The sequence below is a fragment of the Symsagittifera roscoffensis genome, chromosome 1 (assembly GCF_963678635.1).
Source record: "Symsagittifera roscoffensis chromosome 1, txSymRosc1.1, whole genome shotgun sequence".
In the NCBI taxonomy this organism is placed as follows: Eukaryota; Metazoa; Xenacoelomorpha; order Acoela; family Convolutidae; genus Symsagittifera; species Symsagittifera roscoffensis.
The window spans coordinates 9,398,592-9,414,788 of record NC_087062.1 but is presented as its reverse complement, the minus strand read 5'-3'; the positions used below and the strand labels follow the sequence as shown (position 1 = coordinate 9,414,788).

General features: G+C 38.1%; 3 protein-coding genes across 3 annotated transcripts; all 3 read left to right on the top strand.

Moving 5' to 3' along the window:
• The first annotated feature begins 13 nt into the window (after positions 1–13).
• On the top strand, positions 14–7,498 carry LOC134857199 (RNA-binding protein 34-like). The gene is made up of 4 exons (XM_063873575.1): positions 14–570; positions 1,455–1,689; positions 5,310–5,525; positions 7,139–7,498. Exons 1-4 carry the CDS (start codon positions 78–80, stop codon positions 7,371–7,373), a joined length of 1,179 nt encoding a protein of 392 aa, XP_063729645.1. The 5' UTR covers positions 14–77; the 3' UTR covers positions 7,374–7,498.
• A 191-nt stretch (positions 7,499–7,689) lies between these two features.
• Positions 7,690–12,378, top strand: LOC134857198 (GDP-Man:Man(3)GlcNAc(2)-PP-Dol alpha-1,2-mannosyltransferase-like). Its single transcript, XM_063873574.1, has 3 exons — positions 7,690–8,707; positions 10,743–10,946; positions 11,931–12,378. Exons 1-3 carry the CDS (start codon positions 7,765–7,767, stop codon positions 12,209–12,211), a joined length of 1,428 nt encoding a protein of 475 aa, XP_063729644.1. The 5' UTR covers positions 7,690–7,764; the 3' UTR covers positions 12,212–12,378.
• Positions 12,379–12,432: 54 nt separating this feature from the next.
• Positions 12,433–14,621, top strand: LOC134857195 (hippocampus abundant transcript 1 protein-like). The gene has a single exon (XM_063873573.1). The coding sequence runs from the start codon at positions 12,665–12,667 to the stop codon at positions 14,288–14,290; it is 1,626 nt and encodes a 541-aa protein (XP_063729643.1). The 5' UTR covers positions 12,433–12,664; the 3' UTR covers positions 14,291–14,621.
• The last annotated feature ends 1,576 nt before the right edge of the window (positions 14,622–16,197 follow it).

Genomic DNA, 16,197 nt, shown 5'->3' with positions numbered 1-16,197 from the left:
TTTTTCCAGATGATTGTATGTTTGATGACGAATGGCATTGTTAATTGAACAGGCCAGTTGATGAAAACTTAGTGAATATGTCTGCCAAGAGTTTCCTCAGTGATCTGAAAGACAAAGCAAGAGTTCTGCGCAATACTCTCAAAAACTCAAGGCCGGCGCCTTCCATCGAAGCTTTGAATGAACCATTCGATTCCTCCTTTGACCGAGAACTAGAGTTTACTGGTCGGAAAAGGTCAAGTTCACATATTTCGAGCTCTTCCTGTCACAAAGAATCAAAAAGTTTGTTGAGAGAAAATGTTGGGGGAAAAGAGAAGCCAAGTCTCAAAAATAGACCCAAGAAACAGAAAATAGATCCAAAAGTGTTTGCACACGAAGACTCCAAATTAGCCCAACTGGATACACAGGCTGTGAAGGATGTGAAATTGCAGCCCAGTTTCCGACAGTCGAGGAAAGACTTCAAGAGCATGCGGGAAGAGAGGGAGGGGGAGGAGAGTAGACGGACTCTGTTTCTGGGAAACTTCCCTCTAGCTGTGAAGCAGCAGGAGCTGAAGAAACTCTGCGGAGCTTTTGGTGAGTACTGAATTAATTAGTTGGATCTTGTTTGAAATACGCTAGAGGCATCGCTTCAGCTCCATCGTCTGCCTTGATCGGATCATTGGTGAAGAACGATTGCTCTGTTGCCGATGTTGTAACGATATCTCTGGATGTTGTGGTTTTATACCTTCTCATGTTACAACATACGTAACTGTCGTTTTGCTAACCTGGTATACAGAAACGATTATATATATATATATATATATATATGTTTTTTTTTCTTTTTTTTTTCTTGTAGTTAGAAAATATTGGTTGAAAATTAGGTACGTTCGCTCTATTAGATTTGATTTTAATTGCTCTTTGTGTTCCTAGAAAATAATGGCAATGAACTCAATAATTGGCTTGTTTTTTTGCTCGCTAAATCAATAATCACATAAATATTAAGTGTTACTTATTGACGAAGAAGTTTCAGTCGTGATTCAACCAAGCTTCTTGAAACATTTTGCTGTTCGGAAATTCGGAACGGTTTCTCAAGTGAACTGATTTTTCTTTTCAAACTATTAGTAGTTTCTTGAGGAATATGGAGTCAAGACCTAAGTCATCTGCTCACATTCTCAGGAACCAAAAAATTCTGACCAACTTTTCTTTTTTGAGTTAAGAATACGCGGCTTTTTTCCTGTTTTCCACCCCCTAGTAAAATAACAATATAAAGGTGTTCAAAAATGGTTCACACGGCAATTTGCTTGTAAGGAAATGTAAAAAGTTGTTCACTTGTTCATGCTAACACGGTTTAAAGCAGTTTATAAGATGAAAAACATTTTAATAGGCTTTCATATATTGAGTTTCCGAAAAATTAAAGGGGGACTGGAAAAGAGCCGAATACGCTTCTGAGAATTAATATTGGTGTATTGTGAGTTCAGGACAAGTGTGCAGTATCAGATTCCGCAACATTTTCGGCAGCAGGGACAACATGTCCAAGGGGGTGGCAGCCAGACGGATGTCCTTCAGCGACTCAGTTACTCACTGTTGTGTCTATGTGGTGTTTTCAGAAGCAAAGGCCGCAACCGAGGCAGCCAAACACTTCAATGGGTTGAAATTAGGAAACAGACACTTGAATGCTAACTTGGCATGCGACAAGCACACGTGCAATGCAAGGTCAGTTGATTCACATTCATTCAAAAAAGTAGGCAATCTCAATATGTCTTAAACGTCCTTTTTACACTAGCGTCAGCTTAGTGTATTGTTACGAACCCTTTTGTTCTAACCTATCTCGCAAATAAAAGTGTTCACTTATTTGGAAATTTCACTGTAGCATTGGAAATTGCATAGTATCTGTTCTCTGCTCTATTTGTGACTAGTGTTTGGCTGTTACCTAATAAACTGCCGTGGCTGAGTGTTTAGGGCGTGAGAGTCTTAATCTGTAGGTTGCAGGTTCGAATCTCAGACGCAGCCGAATGTTTTGCTTTTTCGAGGATTATTTCTACTTTTTATTTCACTTGATAGAGCTGCTTTTTTGTCGTGTTCTCGCTATTGTTTGCGAAGCAAAGCCTCGCCTCTGTGTTTAAACATCATTTACGCCCATTTACAATTTTGAAAAGCTCCATTCCATGCACTTTTAATTTGTTGCTCCTCTACAAAAAGAAATGTTGAAAAATCGATTTTTTATGCCATAGTTTGCGTGGAGAAAGAGTTTGCGTGGGTCAGAAGAGTTCATACGAAGTAGTTTTTGAAGAATTTTTGATAGCAAAAAAAGAAGTCAAACCAGTCTTGACACTAAGATTCTAAGAGTTTTGATTTTTTCGGAAAGAGTTCCAAGGGTGTGGTTGGAAGAGCAAGGAGGAATGATACCGTTGTTGATATATTATCTCTAATTTGAGTCAGTAAATTTTATAAAAACATCTATTAGTGTAAAATTTAAAACCGAAATTTTTTAGGCTACTATGGTTCCCTTGTAAGTTCATGATTTTTAATTAAGCAATTTATATACTTTATTGGTACAATTCAACTATATATTATTTTTTTTACTTAGGGCTATGCAACTGTGGTTGTTCTGTACGTTTGGTCTACAGTTAACGTCCATGCCTAGTATTTCGAAGATCCGTGGTTCGAATCCGGTCACAACCTGTATTTGGACAGGATTTGTTCTTTTTGACCCTTGCGATAAGCACGGATATTACAACCGGGTACTAGATTTTTTATCCTGTAAATAACTTTGTTAACAGAATAGCCCAATGGTAAATTTTATACCGCTGAATTATTATCATGGTTGGAGTGTATTAACTGCATATGTACCGTTAGACGTTAAGGTTTGCCCGTGGACGTTAAGAGTTGCAAAGTTTTTTATCTGGGCCGAAAGTTTTCGGTAGGTTTTTCAGAACCGAAGTCTGTCGGCTTTGTTTCTGTCGGCTCATTTTTCTAATATTTTACCTTTAATTTTCGTTGATATTAGATGAGAACGATTGAACGCTGTCGAGAAATTTTAAAAAGTCTTTCTCACCCTCTTAAGCATTCGGTAATAATCTGTAATAAAATTGACATGAAAAATTGTCAAAACTATTTTGAATAGTTTTTTTAAAATACTTTTCGGCGTTTTAGTTCGTTTCTTAAATTAGATTACAACCTTTAATATAATGGTTGCGCGACCTGATGTGATTACTACGCTGGCGAACAGCAAGCGTTAGCGAATCGGAACATTAACCAAAATAGTTGAACCCTTTGCTCACTTTACAGATACCAATTTAGCCTGTTTATTTTGGAGGTAACGACCATGCTTGCGACGACAAAGGTAATGGGTTCAGTGCTGGCTTGGAGCTGCTTTTTAATTAAATGGTTTTTAAAGATTCGATAAACGTAGTTGAGTCTTTCATAGGTCGCGATGCCTTTTTTTCAGGCTCACTTTTATTTTTTCGCGATTTGAGTTTTGATTTCTTTTTAAATTCAGTTCACTTCCTTTGCAAACTCCACTATCGAACAGCGAAAGTTAAAATAAAAATTCACAAAAAACGTGATGGCCTTCTAGCTTCGGAAATGGAAATTAATATTAAGGCTTCCTAGCGAAGTAAAAAAATTTATCTTTTGATCCGTTTTTCTCAAATTGGGTTATTTTGTCGAACAAAGCCAGTCATCAATTGTTCTAGAAGTTCGAAAAGCTTTGACGGCATCTATTTTTTTCTTTGAAATTTAAAAAAGACTAGACAGTTTTTTTTCTGCTTAATTGCGTTCCTTGACTCTTTTACAACTGTCTGAAGGCTAGTTTTTTTCGGCCTAAAGTGTGTCTCCTCAAGACTTTTCGGCTTTGTTACCGCTTTTTAGGTTTTTTTCGATACTTATGTAACATTCATTTTAAAAGAATCTTTCAAACTCTTATATAGGTCGATGTTTTTGGTTCAGGAATTTTCAACAATTCACAGAATCGCATTCATACAAATTAATGTGTTTATGCATGCTTTTAGGTATATTTGCATTATTTGAATTAAGTTCACATTCATCTGCTAAAATAAGGTAAGTTATGCTCTCCAATTACGAAAGAGCGCTAATGGCCTTAGCGCGGACTAAAGCTCACGATAAACGTGATCGACTTCTAGTTTCGAAAGTAGAATTTTAATTTCAAATTTTTTGAGCGGAATAAAAAATTTACTTTTTGATCCGGTTTTCTCAAATTGGGTTAACTTTCTCAAAAAAGTGTCAATCATAATTGATTTAGAAGTTTGAAGTTCTTCAATGCCATCATTTTTTTTTTGAAATTCGAATTTTGAGATTTTTCAATTGACAAGTCTGTTTTTTTTTCACTTGGGTTCATTGACTATTTTCCAAGTGTCTATTGGCTGTTTTTAATTTCTATGCATTTTTTCTTGAAAAGAATTCAAGAAGAAGTCAAGACATAAAAGGAAATTTTTTTTTGACCAGTTTTTTTGATCTTTTTGCAAAACGAATTTTCTGTGGCTTTCAAGTATTTCAGTCGAATGTTTTGTCATGCTATATATGAGTCGATTCGACTCTGTTTCGTTATATTCTAAAGGTGCAGGTACTTGAGTTCCAAGGTTTTGTTTATGTGGAATTTGTATACTTTTTGAAAAAACAATTTCGTGAATTTTTTTTCTCGATTTGTCGGTTTATCTGCAAGAAGTGATAGTCATTCAGTTTCGTAGCGCAAGTGATGCAAAGCTCTGCTTCGCCTCTGTGTGCAAACTTGGCTAAACTGTTCGTTTTGCATTTTTGTTTCGGCATAGTCGACTCAGCACGCGGTTTTGTCGACGATTTAAGTGTTTTTCAGTGTATTTTGAATTTCGTTTTAAAATTTCCTTGCAGGTAATTGATTTCGAAAAAGTCTTGCTGATTTTATTATGGCACGGTAGTTTTTGAATGTCATCTGTCTTTTGATTATTCTCTCAGAATTAAAAAGCAAGACTGGAGCTTTGTCTATATCTTTTTGATAAGCAAGAGTATTATTAGAAGCAGTTTGTCTTTTTTCCTAAATGACACTTGTAAAAGTTGAACGAACGTCGATAAAAGAGGCTTTATTAGATTTATTGAGTAGATCAGATCAATCGCGCTGGCTTGTTTTTTCGGTGGCATTTTTTTCTAAGGCTCTTTGGAAAATTAATTTTTTGATAAAAATGAGTAGATGTGCTATTTTTTTAATTTAATTGATATGTGAAGCAGTCGCCTAAGAAAATGAACCCTTTTTAGATAACATTTTTGAGGCTAAAAGTAGGAGAACGCATTCCATGACATTCATGTACACATTGATGCTTATTGAGAGTGGTTGTGTTGAGGATGTCGGTGTTTGTGTCGCAACTACCGAGGGACTCGGACGAGGAGGAAGTGCGTCTCTCCTTCAGACAGTTTGGGGAGATAGTGTCTGTGAGGCTGATCAGAGACAGTGGTAGTGGAGAGTGCAAGGGACTGGGCTATGTGCAGTTCAACTCACAGGAACCACTCATGCTCTGTCTCAAAGCACAGCAGCACTTCTTCAGAAACAAACGCATCAAGTGAGAACAAAAAAAGGAAAACTAGGCTATAATTGAAGTTTTTTTCGGTTATCCATCCTACCAAATGGTTGTCTAATTTCGAGTTGATGTAAGGAATTCGAATGGCTAAAATAGAGTACCTGGCCATTTGATTTAAGGCACATCAGTTTGTTATTTAGTCTCATTTTGGGGGTACATGACAGGAAAGATTCAGATTTTTCAGTATCACAGAATTTTTTTTGATGTTAAAGCAAATTCATTAGTCTAATTGGTGCAAATAACTTGAAAATAACCTGCACTCAAGGAAAGTTGTGCACATAGTGCTTGCTGTGAGTCAGTATTTATATTGGGTCGAAGAAAACAAGAATGTTAGGCTAAATGATGTTATCGCCGTCTTCTCGCCTCAAGTGGTAAATTCACTATTGTGCATTGAGTCAGCGCTGCAGTAGACTCTAAACAAGTATTCAATGAGGTTATGTCAATAGTTCAAAAGTTGATAGTCTTTCTTTGTGGAGGGAGAGAAAGTGTTTACAAAATAATTTTTCAGAAACTTTGATAAATTGTTGCGAAGTTATAAACCTTAGGTTTTTAAGAGGCGATAAACTTAGTTCAGCCTCTTCTATAGGTCGTGATAATTTTTTATTCGAAATTCAAAAGTTGAAGATTTTTGAAAAATCAAGTCGGTTTTTTTCCAGTTTCATTGCATTCATTACTCTTTTCCAACTGTCCCGTATACTATTTTTCTTACAAATGGAAATTCAAGTTGAAGTTTCTTTGTTAATGCACCTCGAATGTTCGAGTCTCCTTCCCACTAGGCCTAGAGGTAACGCGATTGTCTCTGCACCTTAATCGAATTGTCGGGTTTTTGTTTCCTTGCTTATGTTTTGTCGGATTAGTTGCCACATTTTGGATTTTTTTGCCTGCAGCAATTTTCATCGGAGATGCAAGTGTTTTAGTTTTCCTGTAATTTATAAAATTAATAGCCCTGATTTTGTGGTTAAAAGCTTTCTTAGGCCTAAATATTTTGGCTCTTGTTTCATTGATTTAGTTACCTTGATTTGTGTCGCTTCAAGGGTAAAAATGATTGATTAAAAAATCGGGTAGTCTCTGTTGCAAAATTTTATAACAAAAATGGGGTAGTCTGTAATGCAAAGTCTTATTATGGAGTTGTTATGGAGTTTTCTTGTTTTCGGCTCAATGGTTGTCTAATCTCGCATGGTTGGCTTATTGGCCGATCGGTAATAACTAAAAACTAATTTAATGCTGTTTGTGTTTTTTGACTTTTTTCGAATTTTTTCCCACAATTTTGTTTTGATTTTGTTATTTTCGTCTCTTTTTCTATTCGCTAGCTTGCAATGCTGTGCTTGCGCTGTATCGCAAGTCAGCCAAAGCTCTGCTTTGCCTCTGTGTATAAACTCCTTTGAGTAGATTTTTTTTACTGAAAGCGTCTATTATGCGAGAGCGTCTTTTCCTTTTTCAATTCATGGAGTAGTTTGATCAAAGGCCTATTTTAATCGGGGCGGCTCTTCTCAGACAAATACGGTATGAAAAAATAATTCAACATATGGTTTATCAGTGTATAATATTATGCATAAATGTAGCACTAACAGTGTAGAACTGCTGTCTGATTTTAGGGTTGCCAGGTGTTTCAAGAAAGAAAAGATGAACAAGAACAAAAACCAACAGGGAACATTTTACACGCAAGACCTCTCAAACAGCAGCCGAAGTGCAAAGTCTGGCAGCAATTTTAATGGAACAGACAAAAAGAAAGCGCAGTATGTGAAAAACAAAGCGAGTGGTAAATCGAAAGAGAAAACACCGATGGCGTCGAAGAAGAATGTGAAGAAACACAAGAGCTCTCTCATTTGATTGAGTTGGTTTTGATGATTTTCCGTAAATGAAATATATTTCTTTAGGCTGTCTATTTAGCCAAAACGTCAAATCCTGACCACAAATTTTGAAATGTATCAAGAAACGTGACATTAGTCTTCAAAGGAAAAAAAATTTGACGGTAAACATAGCGGGTTTTTTGGCTTAAGTCATAAGTTTAAATTGTTTTTTGTTAACGCTCTATTGTCATCTTTTCATAATTAAACACAATTTTGAACTGTATCAAGAAAGGTGGCATTAGTCTTCAAACGAAAGAAAAATTGACGGTAAACATAGCGGGTTTTTTGGCGTAAGTCATAAGTTTAAATTGTTTTGTGTCAACGCTCTATTGTCATTCATTCATGATTAAATCATTCCTTTTTTTTCAGGTATGTTCAATGTGATTTTGTTTATTTTGCTGTTGCTGATTCTCTTATTTCCCAGAGTGAGAAGATTCGTCTACCGGAGGAAGGGCCACTTGAGGGTTGCATTTCTACACCCCTACTGCAATGCGGGGGGAGGGGGAGAGAGGGTTTTATGGGTGTGGGTCAGATATATCCAGGAGAGGATGGCCAGTGGCTCTTCCGACGGTCATGGTCAGAAGTGGTCCATAGTCGTGTACACAGGGGATGAGTTGCCAGATACAGAAAAGGAGTTGGCGCGCAATGTGAAAAACAGATTCAATTTGGACATCGATGCAAGTCGCTTTTCGATTGTGTCTTTACGAAGCAGATGGCTAGTTGAGGCTTCTACGTGGCCGCGATTCACCCTCTTAGGTCAAAGCTTGGGCTCTGTTTTGATGGCTGGGGAAGCTTTGTTCAAACACTCCCCTGACTTATTGATAGACTCAATGGGCTATTCATTCGCAGTGGCCACTTTCAAGTTATTGGTCGGGTGTAGAACATGCAGTTATGTCCATTACCCGACCATAAGTGTGGACATGATCCAACTCGTCCATAGCGGCAAAAGTGCCCATAATAACGCGCAAGTCATCAATTCATATCCGATTTTGAAGAGAGCTAAACTGATTTATTACAAGTTGTTCGCGAAGTTATATGGAATCATGGGGCGTAGATCAGACATAGTGTTCACTAATTCGTCATGGACAAATAATCATATCAAGGAGCTGTGGAATATTCCTGACCGGACTTTCGTGGTGTATCCGCCTTGCGATTTGAACAATTTCTTCTCTCTCAAGCTAGAAAGAGCAGTGCCGCCTTACTACATAGTGTCTGTTGCCCAGTTCAGACCGGAGAAAGATCATGCTCTGCAGATTAGAGCTCTGAAAGTTCTGCTGGAGAAGTTGTCGGCTACTCACCCACACTTTCCGCTAGGTCAGATTGAAAATTTAGCTTTTTCCATTATAATCCCTTCAAACAAGTTTTAGCCTATTCATAATAATAATAAATTTTTGCGTATGATGCACTAAGTTTTTTTTTAATTGAATTATACTCGCGATTTAAGATTTTTCAGTCATTAACTGGTTTCTGTAATGCAATGAATTGTTTCAGTTGTATGCAGGGGCGGATCTAGGATTTTCTCGAGGGGGGGGGGGCGGATTTTCAAAAAATTTTCGAAAATTTTGACGACTTTTTTTTTTTTTTTAGGTCGATCAGATTGATTTTCCGAGCTCTCCCAAAGCAGTAAAAAGACCCTGTTTTGGACAAATTTTCTGCGCCGCAGGCAATTTTTTGAAAAAACAGGTCAAAAAAGCCGTTTTTGGGCACTTTTTGGAAAATTTTGACAAAAAAATCGCGTTTTTTTGGCGCGCGCTCCCCCTCAAAATAAGTATGCATTGGCGCCTTTAGAAAAATTTTAGGGTCGGTCGGCCAAAAATGGATTTCTTAAAAAGTACCAAAGGGGGACCCTTTGGGTTGGCAGGGGGTCGAATCCCTGAGGGGGGGGGGGCGTCCGCCCCCCCTAAATTTCCCCCTGGTTGTATGTATTAATTAAGTTTTCTTTTTAATTGGCGGTGTATCGACTAGCATAAAAGTTTTAAGAAAATCGTATCAACTAGCATAAAAAACAAAACATTTAGCATAAAAAACAAAAAATCGGATCTCTTTAACTATTCCCCCCTAGGGTACCTAGTAACGCAATGCCACCCCTATAAAGAAATAATTCAATGGTTAAGCGTATGTAAATTTGTACGTGGTATCAAATCCCCCTTTGTAAAAGGGGGGATAGTTAAAGATATCCGTCAGTTTTTGTCAAATTTTTAAAATCATCATACTTAGGTGCGAGAATTTAGGGGTGGAGGCGGACTTTGAAATTTTTCTAAGAGCGCCTTTGGCGCCAATATGTATTTTAATTTTGAGCGGGAACGCGCTATAAAAAAAGAGCCCATTTTTTGGCCTGTTCTTTCAAAAATTTGTCTGATGCGAAGAAATTTTGGTCAAAATAGGGTCTTTATAATGATATTCGAGAGCTCGGAAAATTAAATTCAAGGCCTAAAAATGTCAACAAAGTATTTGAAAATCACCCCCCCCCCCCCCTTTCCCATTCGAGAAAATCTTAGATTTCCTTACCCCATCCCTGATATACACACAAAAAAACGTAAATCACAGTTGTTTTTGCGCCTTTCGCAATTTGTGCAGCACTCAGAGCTCGGTTCAAGCCATTACAGGTTGGGGTGTGACTGATCAAAACTTCTTAAATTTAAGAAATTTCATTTGCTTGTTGGGTGCATAATTTGTCCAGTTTTATTAACTAATACGTTTTCAATTTCTCAGAAATGCAAGTTTCAATATGAAAGGATTGTTATTGTATTTCTGAGAAATAAAGCTATCAAAACTATGCTATTTTAGGATACAATTTCAGGTTTTCAAATTTTTATGCTAGTCGAGCTCTATTTAGTTCAAGGTAACGAACGTAGTGAAGACTCTTATATAGGTCTTGCTGATTTTTTTAACGGAAAAGTCTTTAATAACTCCAGATGTGCATTCATACATATTGATGCATTTATGAATGCACTTAGGTGTTTATGCAATTTTTGAGTTCATTGAAAATCATCTGCTGAAAGTGACGTAAATAGCACTCTCTAAATACGAACGTGGAAATGGTGCAAAAAAACGTGAACGATTTCTAGTTTCGAAAGTGGAATTTAATTTTAAAGATTTCCTAGCGGAATAAAAACTTTACCTTTTGATCCAGTTTTCTCAAATTGGGTTCATATTATCAAAAAAGCGCCGATCATAAATTGTTTCAGAAATTCAAAGAGCTTAAAGGGCATCTATTTTTTCTTTGAAATTGGAAAGTTGAGATTTTTTCAAAAAAAAGTCAGAATTTTTTAATGTTTACTTGCATTCGTTACTCTTTTCCAATCTTCGATCGGCTATGTTTTAATACTTGCAAGTTTTAATGTTGCAGATGAGATCCAATTAGACATTGTGGGATCTGTGAGACACGAAGCGGACGAGCGACTGTTGGAGGGACTGAGACATCTGGCGAGGGAGTTGCAAGTGGAAACACACGTGCAGTTCTCGAAGAATGTGTCATTTAGTGAACTGTTAGACAGACTGCAGAGGAGTGTGGTTGGTCTGCACACCATGTGGAACGAGCACTTCGGAATAGGTCTGTCAGTGGGAGCGCATTTTCCTTTTCACTCCTTATTGTTCGTCCGACCACATATTCATTTATTTATTTATTCTTAATTTATATTCCAGCAGGTATTTTAAAATTCAATCACATTGTACAAATTCATATAACTAAATCAATTGAGTCCAATGATTACAGCCTACCAGGAGCATCAACAAGCCAACGGCCCTGATTTTATCACGAAGTGAAGGGAATCAACAATGGCGTATGGTGTTTCCTGAAAGGGGCATATAACTTATTTAGTTTCCTGAAAGGGGCTCAAGAAGCATGTAGGGCATAAAATGTGGTTATCATATGAGACTCTCTGCATTTTTCAATTTCTAAGTTTAAACATTTTTTGAAAAATAATGATTATAGAAGGCGAAGATTCAGTTCGGATTTTTCAATTGCCCAATTTAGGTTTGCGCTTCTGAGATCAAATGAAGCTTCAAAACCCTACTTTGTGAAGTAGTCGGAACACTTTTTGCTCAAAATCGGGGACCTAACATTTCTGTCGTTGCTTTTTTTCTACATGTTCCTTTCATAACATGGAATCGTTGTAATCGGAACAGTCTTATGCCTATTTATACAATTATCTCTGCTTTGTCTGCCTTGACGCATTAACTCTATTCCAACCCTACTACACAAATAAAAAACGATGGAGTATATGCGGACGGAAATAGTCAAATCAACGCTTGACTGCCCAGCATAATTATGCACTTTTGAGAGCGGCGAACTGTGTCAAAATAGAATGGACTGTTCTGAATAGAAAAAAAATATCAATGTGAGACATAGTATGCGCTTTTACATGCTATATCGTATTTATTATATTTTATTTGTAGATGGATGTGTGTGAGTGGCTTGTTCAGTTCAGACATGAAAATCGATAAGATCTACCATTAATCTTGTACCAATTAGTTTTGACCTAACCATATGTTTAAGGAATTGAACGATTGCTCAGAGTATTTGTGTTTTTGTCAGGCGTGGTTGAAATGATGGCAAGTGGTTGCATAGTCATCGCCCACAACAGCGGAGGTCCAAAACTAGACATTGTGACCCCTGAGCCTCCTTTCACGACCGGATTTCTAGCTGACTCGCCTGAAACTTACGCAGAAGCAATGCTCACATGTTTGACTATGAGTGAAGAGCAGAGACAGGAGATAGGAGTGAGAGCGAGGAGCTCCATCGCTAGGTTCTCCGAGAGTGCCTTCGAGAACTCTATTTTGGACAGCTGTGAACAACTGAGGTTATTCAAGAGCTAGCGAAGCGCAACGTAATTTGTCGTTTGGGACTGATTCGTGTATCAAAGAATTTGTGTATATTTTTATATGTCAATTATCGTTTCTTGATCTTTTTGTTAGTTCATTAGTATTAATTTATTGGTTGAAGCTGATGTGCATATTATTTTGTATTCAGACACTGCAACGTATATCGTATTTGATTTATCCGTCATGTTACGTTGGATCATCAGAGTTTCACTTATCTTTTGCAGAGGGTTTGCTGCTTTTCAGAGTTTATATGAATGGTTACATAACACTTAGTTCAGCTATTCAGTTCAAAAAATTGGTTTTGAAGAAACGAAACAACAACCTTCTGGACTCCTCTTTGAAATCATCAAACAATAGCAGTAATCCACCATTCGGCGTTCCCTCTTAATAGTTTTTGGGGAGCAGTTTTGCCCTCCGACGACCAAAATAGGGTCGAAGAAAAGCATCATGGTTGCCAAGCGTCTCCCGGGAACCATCAGGCGGAAACTTCGCGAGAGCTCAGGCATGGGCATTGGCAAACCGAGTGTGTCGCACGCACTTGTCGTCATTTTCCTCGAGTTCTTCGCTTGGGGTCTCCTGACCTCGCCTATGCTCGCACTCACCATCGAAACTTTTCCACAACACTCTTTTCTAATGAACGGAATAGTACTGGGAATTAAAGGAATGCTGTCTTTCCTGTCGGCTCCCCTCCTCGGGGCCCTCTCCGACAACTGGGGCCGAAAATCTTTTCTCCTCATCAGTGTATTTTTTACGTGCATGCCAATTCCCCTAATGATGTTAAGTTCTATGTGGTTTTTTACAGTTTTTGCCATGTCAGGTATATTTGCAGTGACTTTCTCAGTAGTTCTCGCGTATGTCGCAGACGTCACTGCGCCTGAAGAGCGAAGTTTAGCCTATGGCATGGTGGCTGCCACGTTTGCTGCAAGCATCATTTTCAGTCCCGCAATCGGCGATCGTTTAGCGGAAGAGTACAATGACATGCTAGTTGTCGCGCTGGCCACTGCAATTTCAGCTCTAGATCTCTTTTTCATCTTAGTTGCGGTGCCAGAATCCTTGCCGGAGAAAATCCGAAACGTCTCCTGGGGAAAACCAATATCGTGGGACACGGCAGATCCCTTCGCTGCTCTCCGAAAAATCGGACAAGATCAGGTGGTGATGTTAGTGTGTGGGACTGTGTTTTTGTCCTACATTCCTGAAGCGGGACAATTTTCTTCTCTGTTTTTGTATCTCAAGCAAGTTATACGCTTCTCAAGAGGAGAAGTTATCGTGTTCATTGCTGTCGTTGGAATCCTGTCCGTATTTGCACAAAGTCTCTTCTTGAGCTTCTTAGTGAAGTTCATAGGCAACAAGAAAACAATTCTTTGTGGCCTGGTGTTTCAACTGATGCAACTGTCATGGTTTGCGGTGTCAAGAGAGCGCTGGATGATCTGGTGTGCTGGTTGTCTGGCTGCAATGTCCAGTATAGTCTACCCAGCAATATCTGGACTGGTGTCCACTAATGCGGAGCCAGACCAACAGGGTGTAGTGCAAGGCATAGTGGCTGGAGTAAGAGGTCTGTGCAGTGGGCTGGGACCAGCACTCTTCGGATTCAGTTTCTACCTCTTTGACATCCAGTTGAAGTTTGAGGAGCCGGTCGATGGCATGAATGGGTCGGCTAAAGGAGCAGCTCATGGTCAGTTGAACGGACCACCAGCCGCTGGTAGTTCTCAAGAGCTGACCCAAGTGGCGTCGGCAGACAATGATTACATACCAGGTCCTGCTTTTGCAATAGGGGCCATCTTGGTCGTTTTCAGTCTCTTCTCAGCCACGCTAATTCCAGAGAACTTTTCAAAGTCAAGTAAGAGCAGCCAATCTCCAATTGTGATACCAAAAACCAAATGTGGATTAAGGAGAAATGGAAAGTCGAGTCCCTCTCTCTCGGACGCTGAGGACGAGGAGGAGACAGAAGGGTTCCTCATATCGACCAAAAGTGTGAACAGCTCCTCTTCTTCAGGAGTATCGAATGAGTCATCAGTGCCGTTAATAAAACCGTCCTCAGATAACCAAAAGGAGGACCTAATACACAATGCATGAGATCCTCCTCCTGATTTGAATAAATGTTTTATTGCCACTGCAGTCACCTCACTTGTGATGTTCACTAGTGAGCGGTGCGTCATACCCTACAAATATACACGCAAGCTCCTCGATAATACTCCTTTCTACAGATTCGAAATCTGATCCAATTCAAAACTTGACGTTGTTTTGAGCCCAACTGTTTTAAAAGTAGACTTGAATTGAATTATTTACTATCAGTAGCTGACTTAATTTTAAATTGGTGCTTTCCTTTTCTTTTTGGTGTAAGTATGAAAACGGTTTACTTTTGCTTTGTTAACAGAAGTGGTTTAAATTTATTTCGTTTTTCATGTTTTAACAACCACAGATCAGAACGAGAAGTGTGGACGGTATCAGATTAGATCATCAAGTTTTCGCTACTATCCAAAACGATCGCTATAGTTATTAGCAAGCGCTAGACAGATGGGTAGCTCACTGCGCAAACGCAAGCAAGAAAGGGCAAAAGGGGTCAAAAAGTGAAAACAAGAAAAAAGAGGTTGAACTAATCAAAGTACTGAGGAATTGAACACCAACCTTGAGAAAAAAATACACTTCCTAGTATTTGCGCCTTAGGGGCCCAGCTGGAGCTAGAGTTACCTGATTGATAATATTTTGAACAAATCTACTGATGCGAAAGGTAATACGTAATTTTCTAAATGTGAATAATCAGACATTTGCTATGGCCTATTCCTCACAAAAATTCGCTGTATGCAGGGGATACCCTTACAACGCGTTCTTTTGACAAAACCCTTAATTATACTAGGGAGCTTGCGAAACGTACGGTATTAGTACGAACCTTTTTTCTAAGCAAACTCGCAAATAAAAGTGTTCACTTATTTGGTAGTACTTCTGCTATAATCACGATCTGTAGCATTGGAAATTTCATAGCATCTTTTCTCTGCTTTGTTTGTGGCTTGTGTTTGTTTTTCATTAAGCGGCCGTGGCTGAGTGCTTTGTGAGTGAGACTCATAATATCTTGGTCGCAGATCGAATACGAGACGTGGCTGAACTTCTACTAATTCGAGGGTTAATTCTAGAGCTGGTTTTTGTCGTGTTCTTGCCAGTGTTTGCGAAGCGAAGCTTCGCTACTGTGTCTCAGATTTGGCACCGTAGTTTTCTAGAAAATTAAAGAAATTCCAAAAACTAACAAAATTTCACAAAATGACTTACTACTATCTAACATTGCTGTTCAACAAAAAATCGGAGCGTAGCTGCTTACGCTGAGAAAATTACTAGTACTTATTTTTCCGATTAAACATGTAATCTTCAATTTGTCATGGTAGTTTTTGAGACAAGTCAAAAATCTTCAAAGGGGCGAGATTATCGGAATATACAGGAACACCGAGAAGTACCTAGTCTCGTTTTTGCTACCACGTTTTTGAAAATTGAAAGAGATGATCTCGAGACAAGTTAAAAGTTAAGATAAATCTGCAAAAATTCTCAGAGATTCTCAAAATTCAAATACCTAATAATGAAAAAAATTCAAATACCTAATAATGAAAAAAACCAAACCTCATATATTTTCATAATATCTTTTTTTGCAAACGTAAACACATTTTGAACATGTTTGCATTTAAAATATCCAATCTGGTCACTCTAGCGATCTTCGGTGAGCGTTGTGTAATATTACGACTTGAAATTTTTTCTAACCTAATTGCAAATATTGCTGCCACTCGGGGCACCTTTACAGCTTTTTGATAGCATGTGCTTCGACATCTGATTAAAAATAAGTTAACATAAGTTGATGCATTTCTCATTGTTTAAATGTATCGAAAAAAGCTAATTGCTTCAAATATCAGTACCAAAAAACTCGATTTCAGAATTTTTGCAACTCAATATATTTCGCAATAGTTTTGATAAGCTTAATTTATACATATTTTGGTTTTATG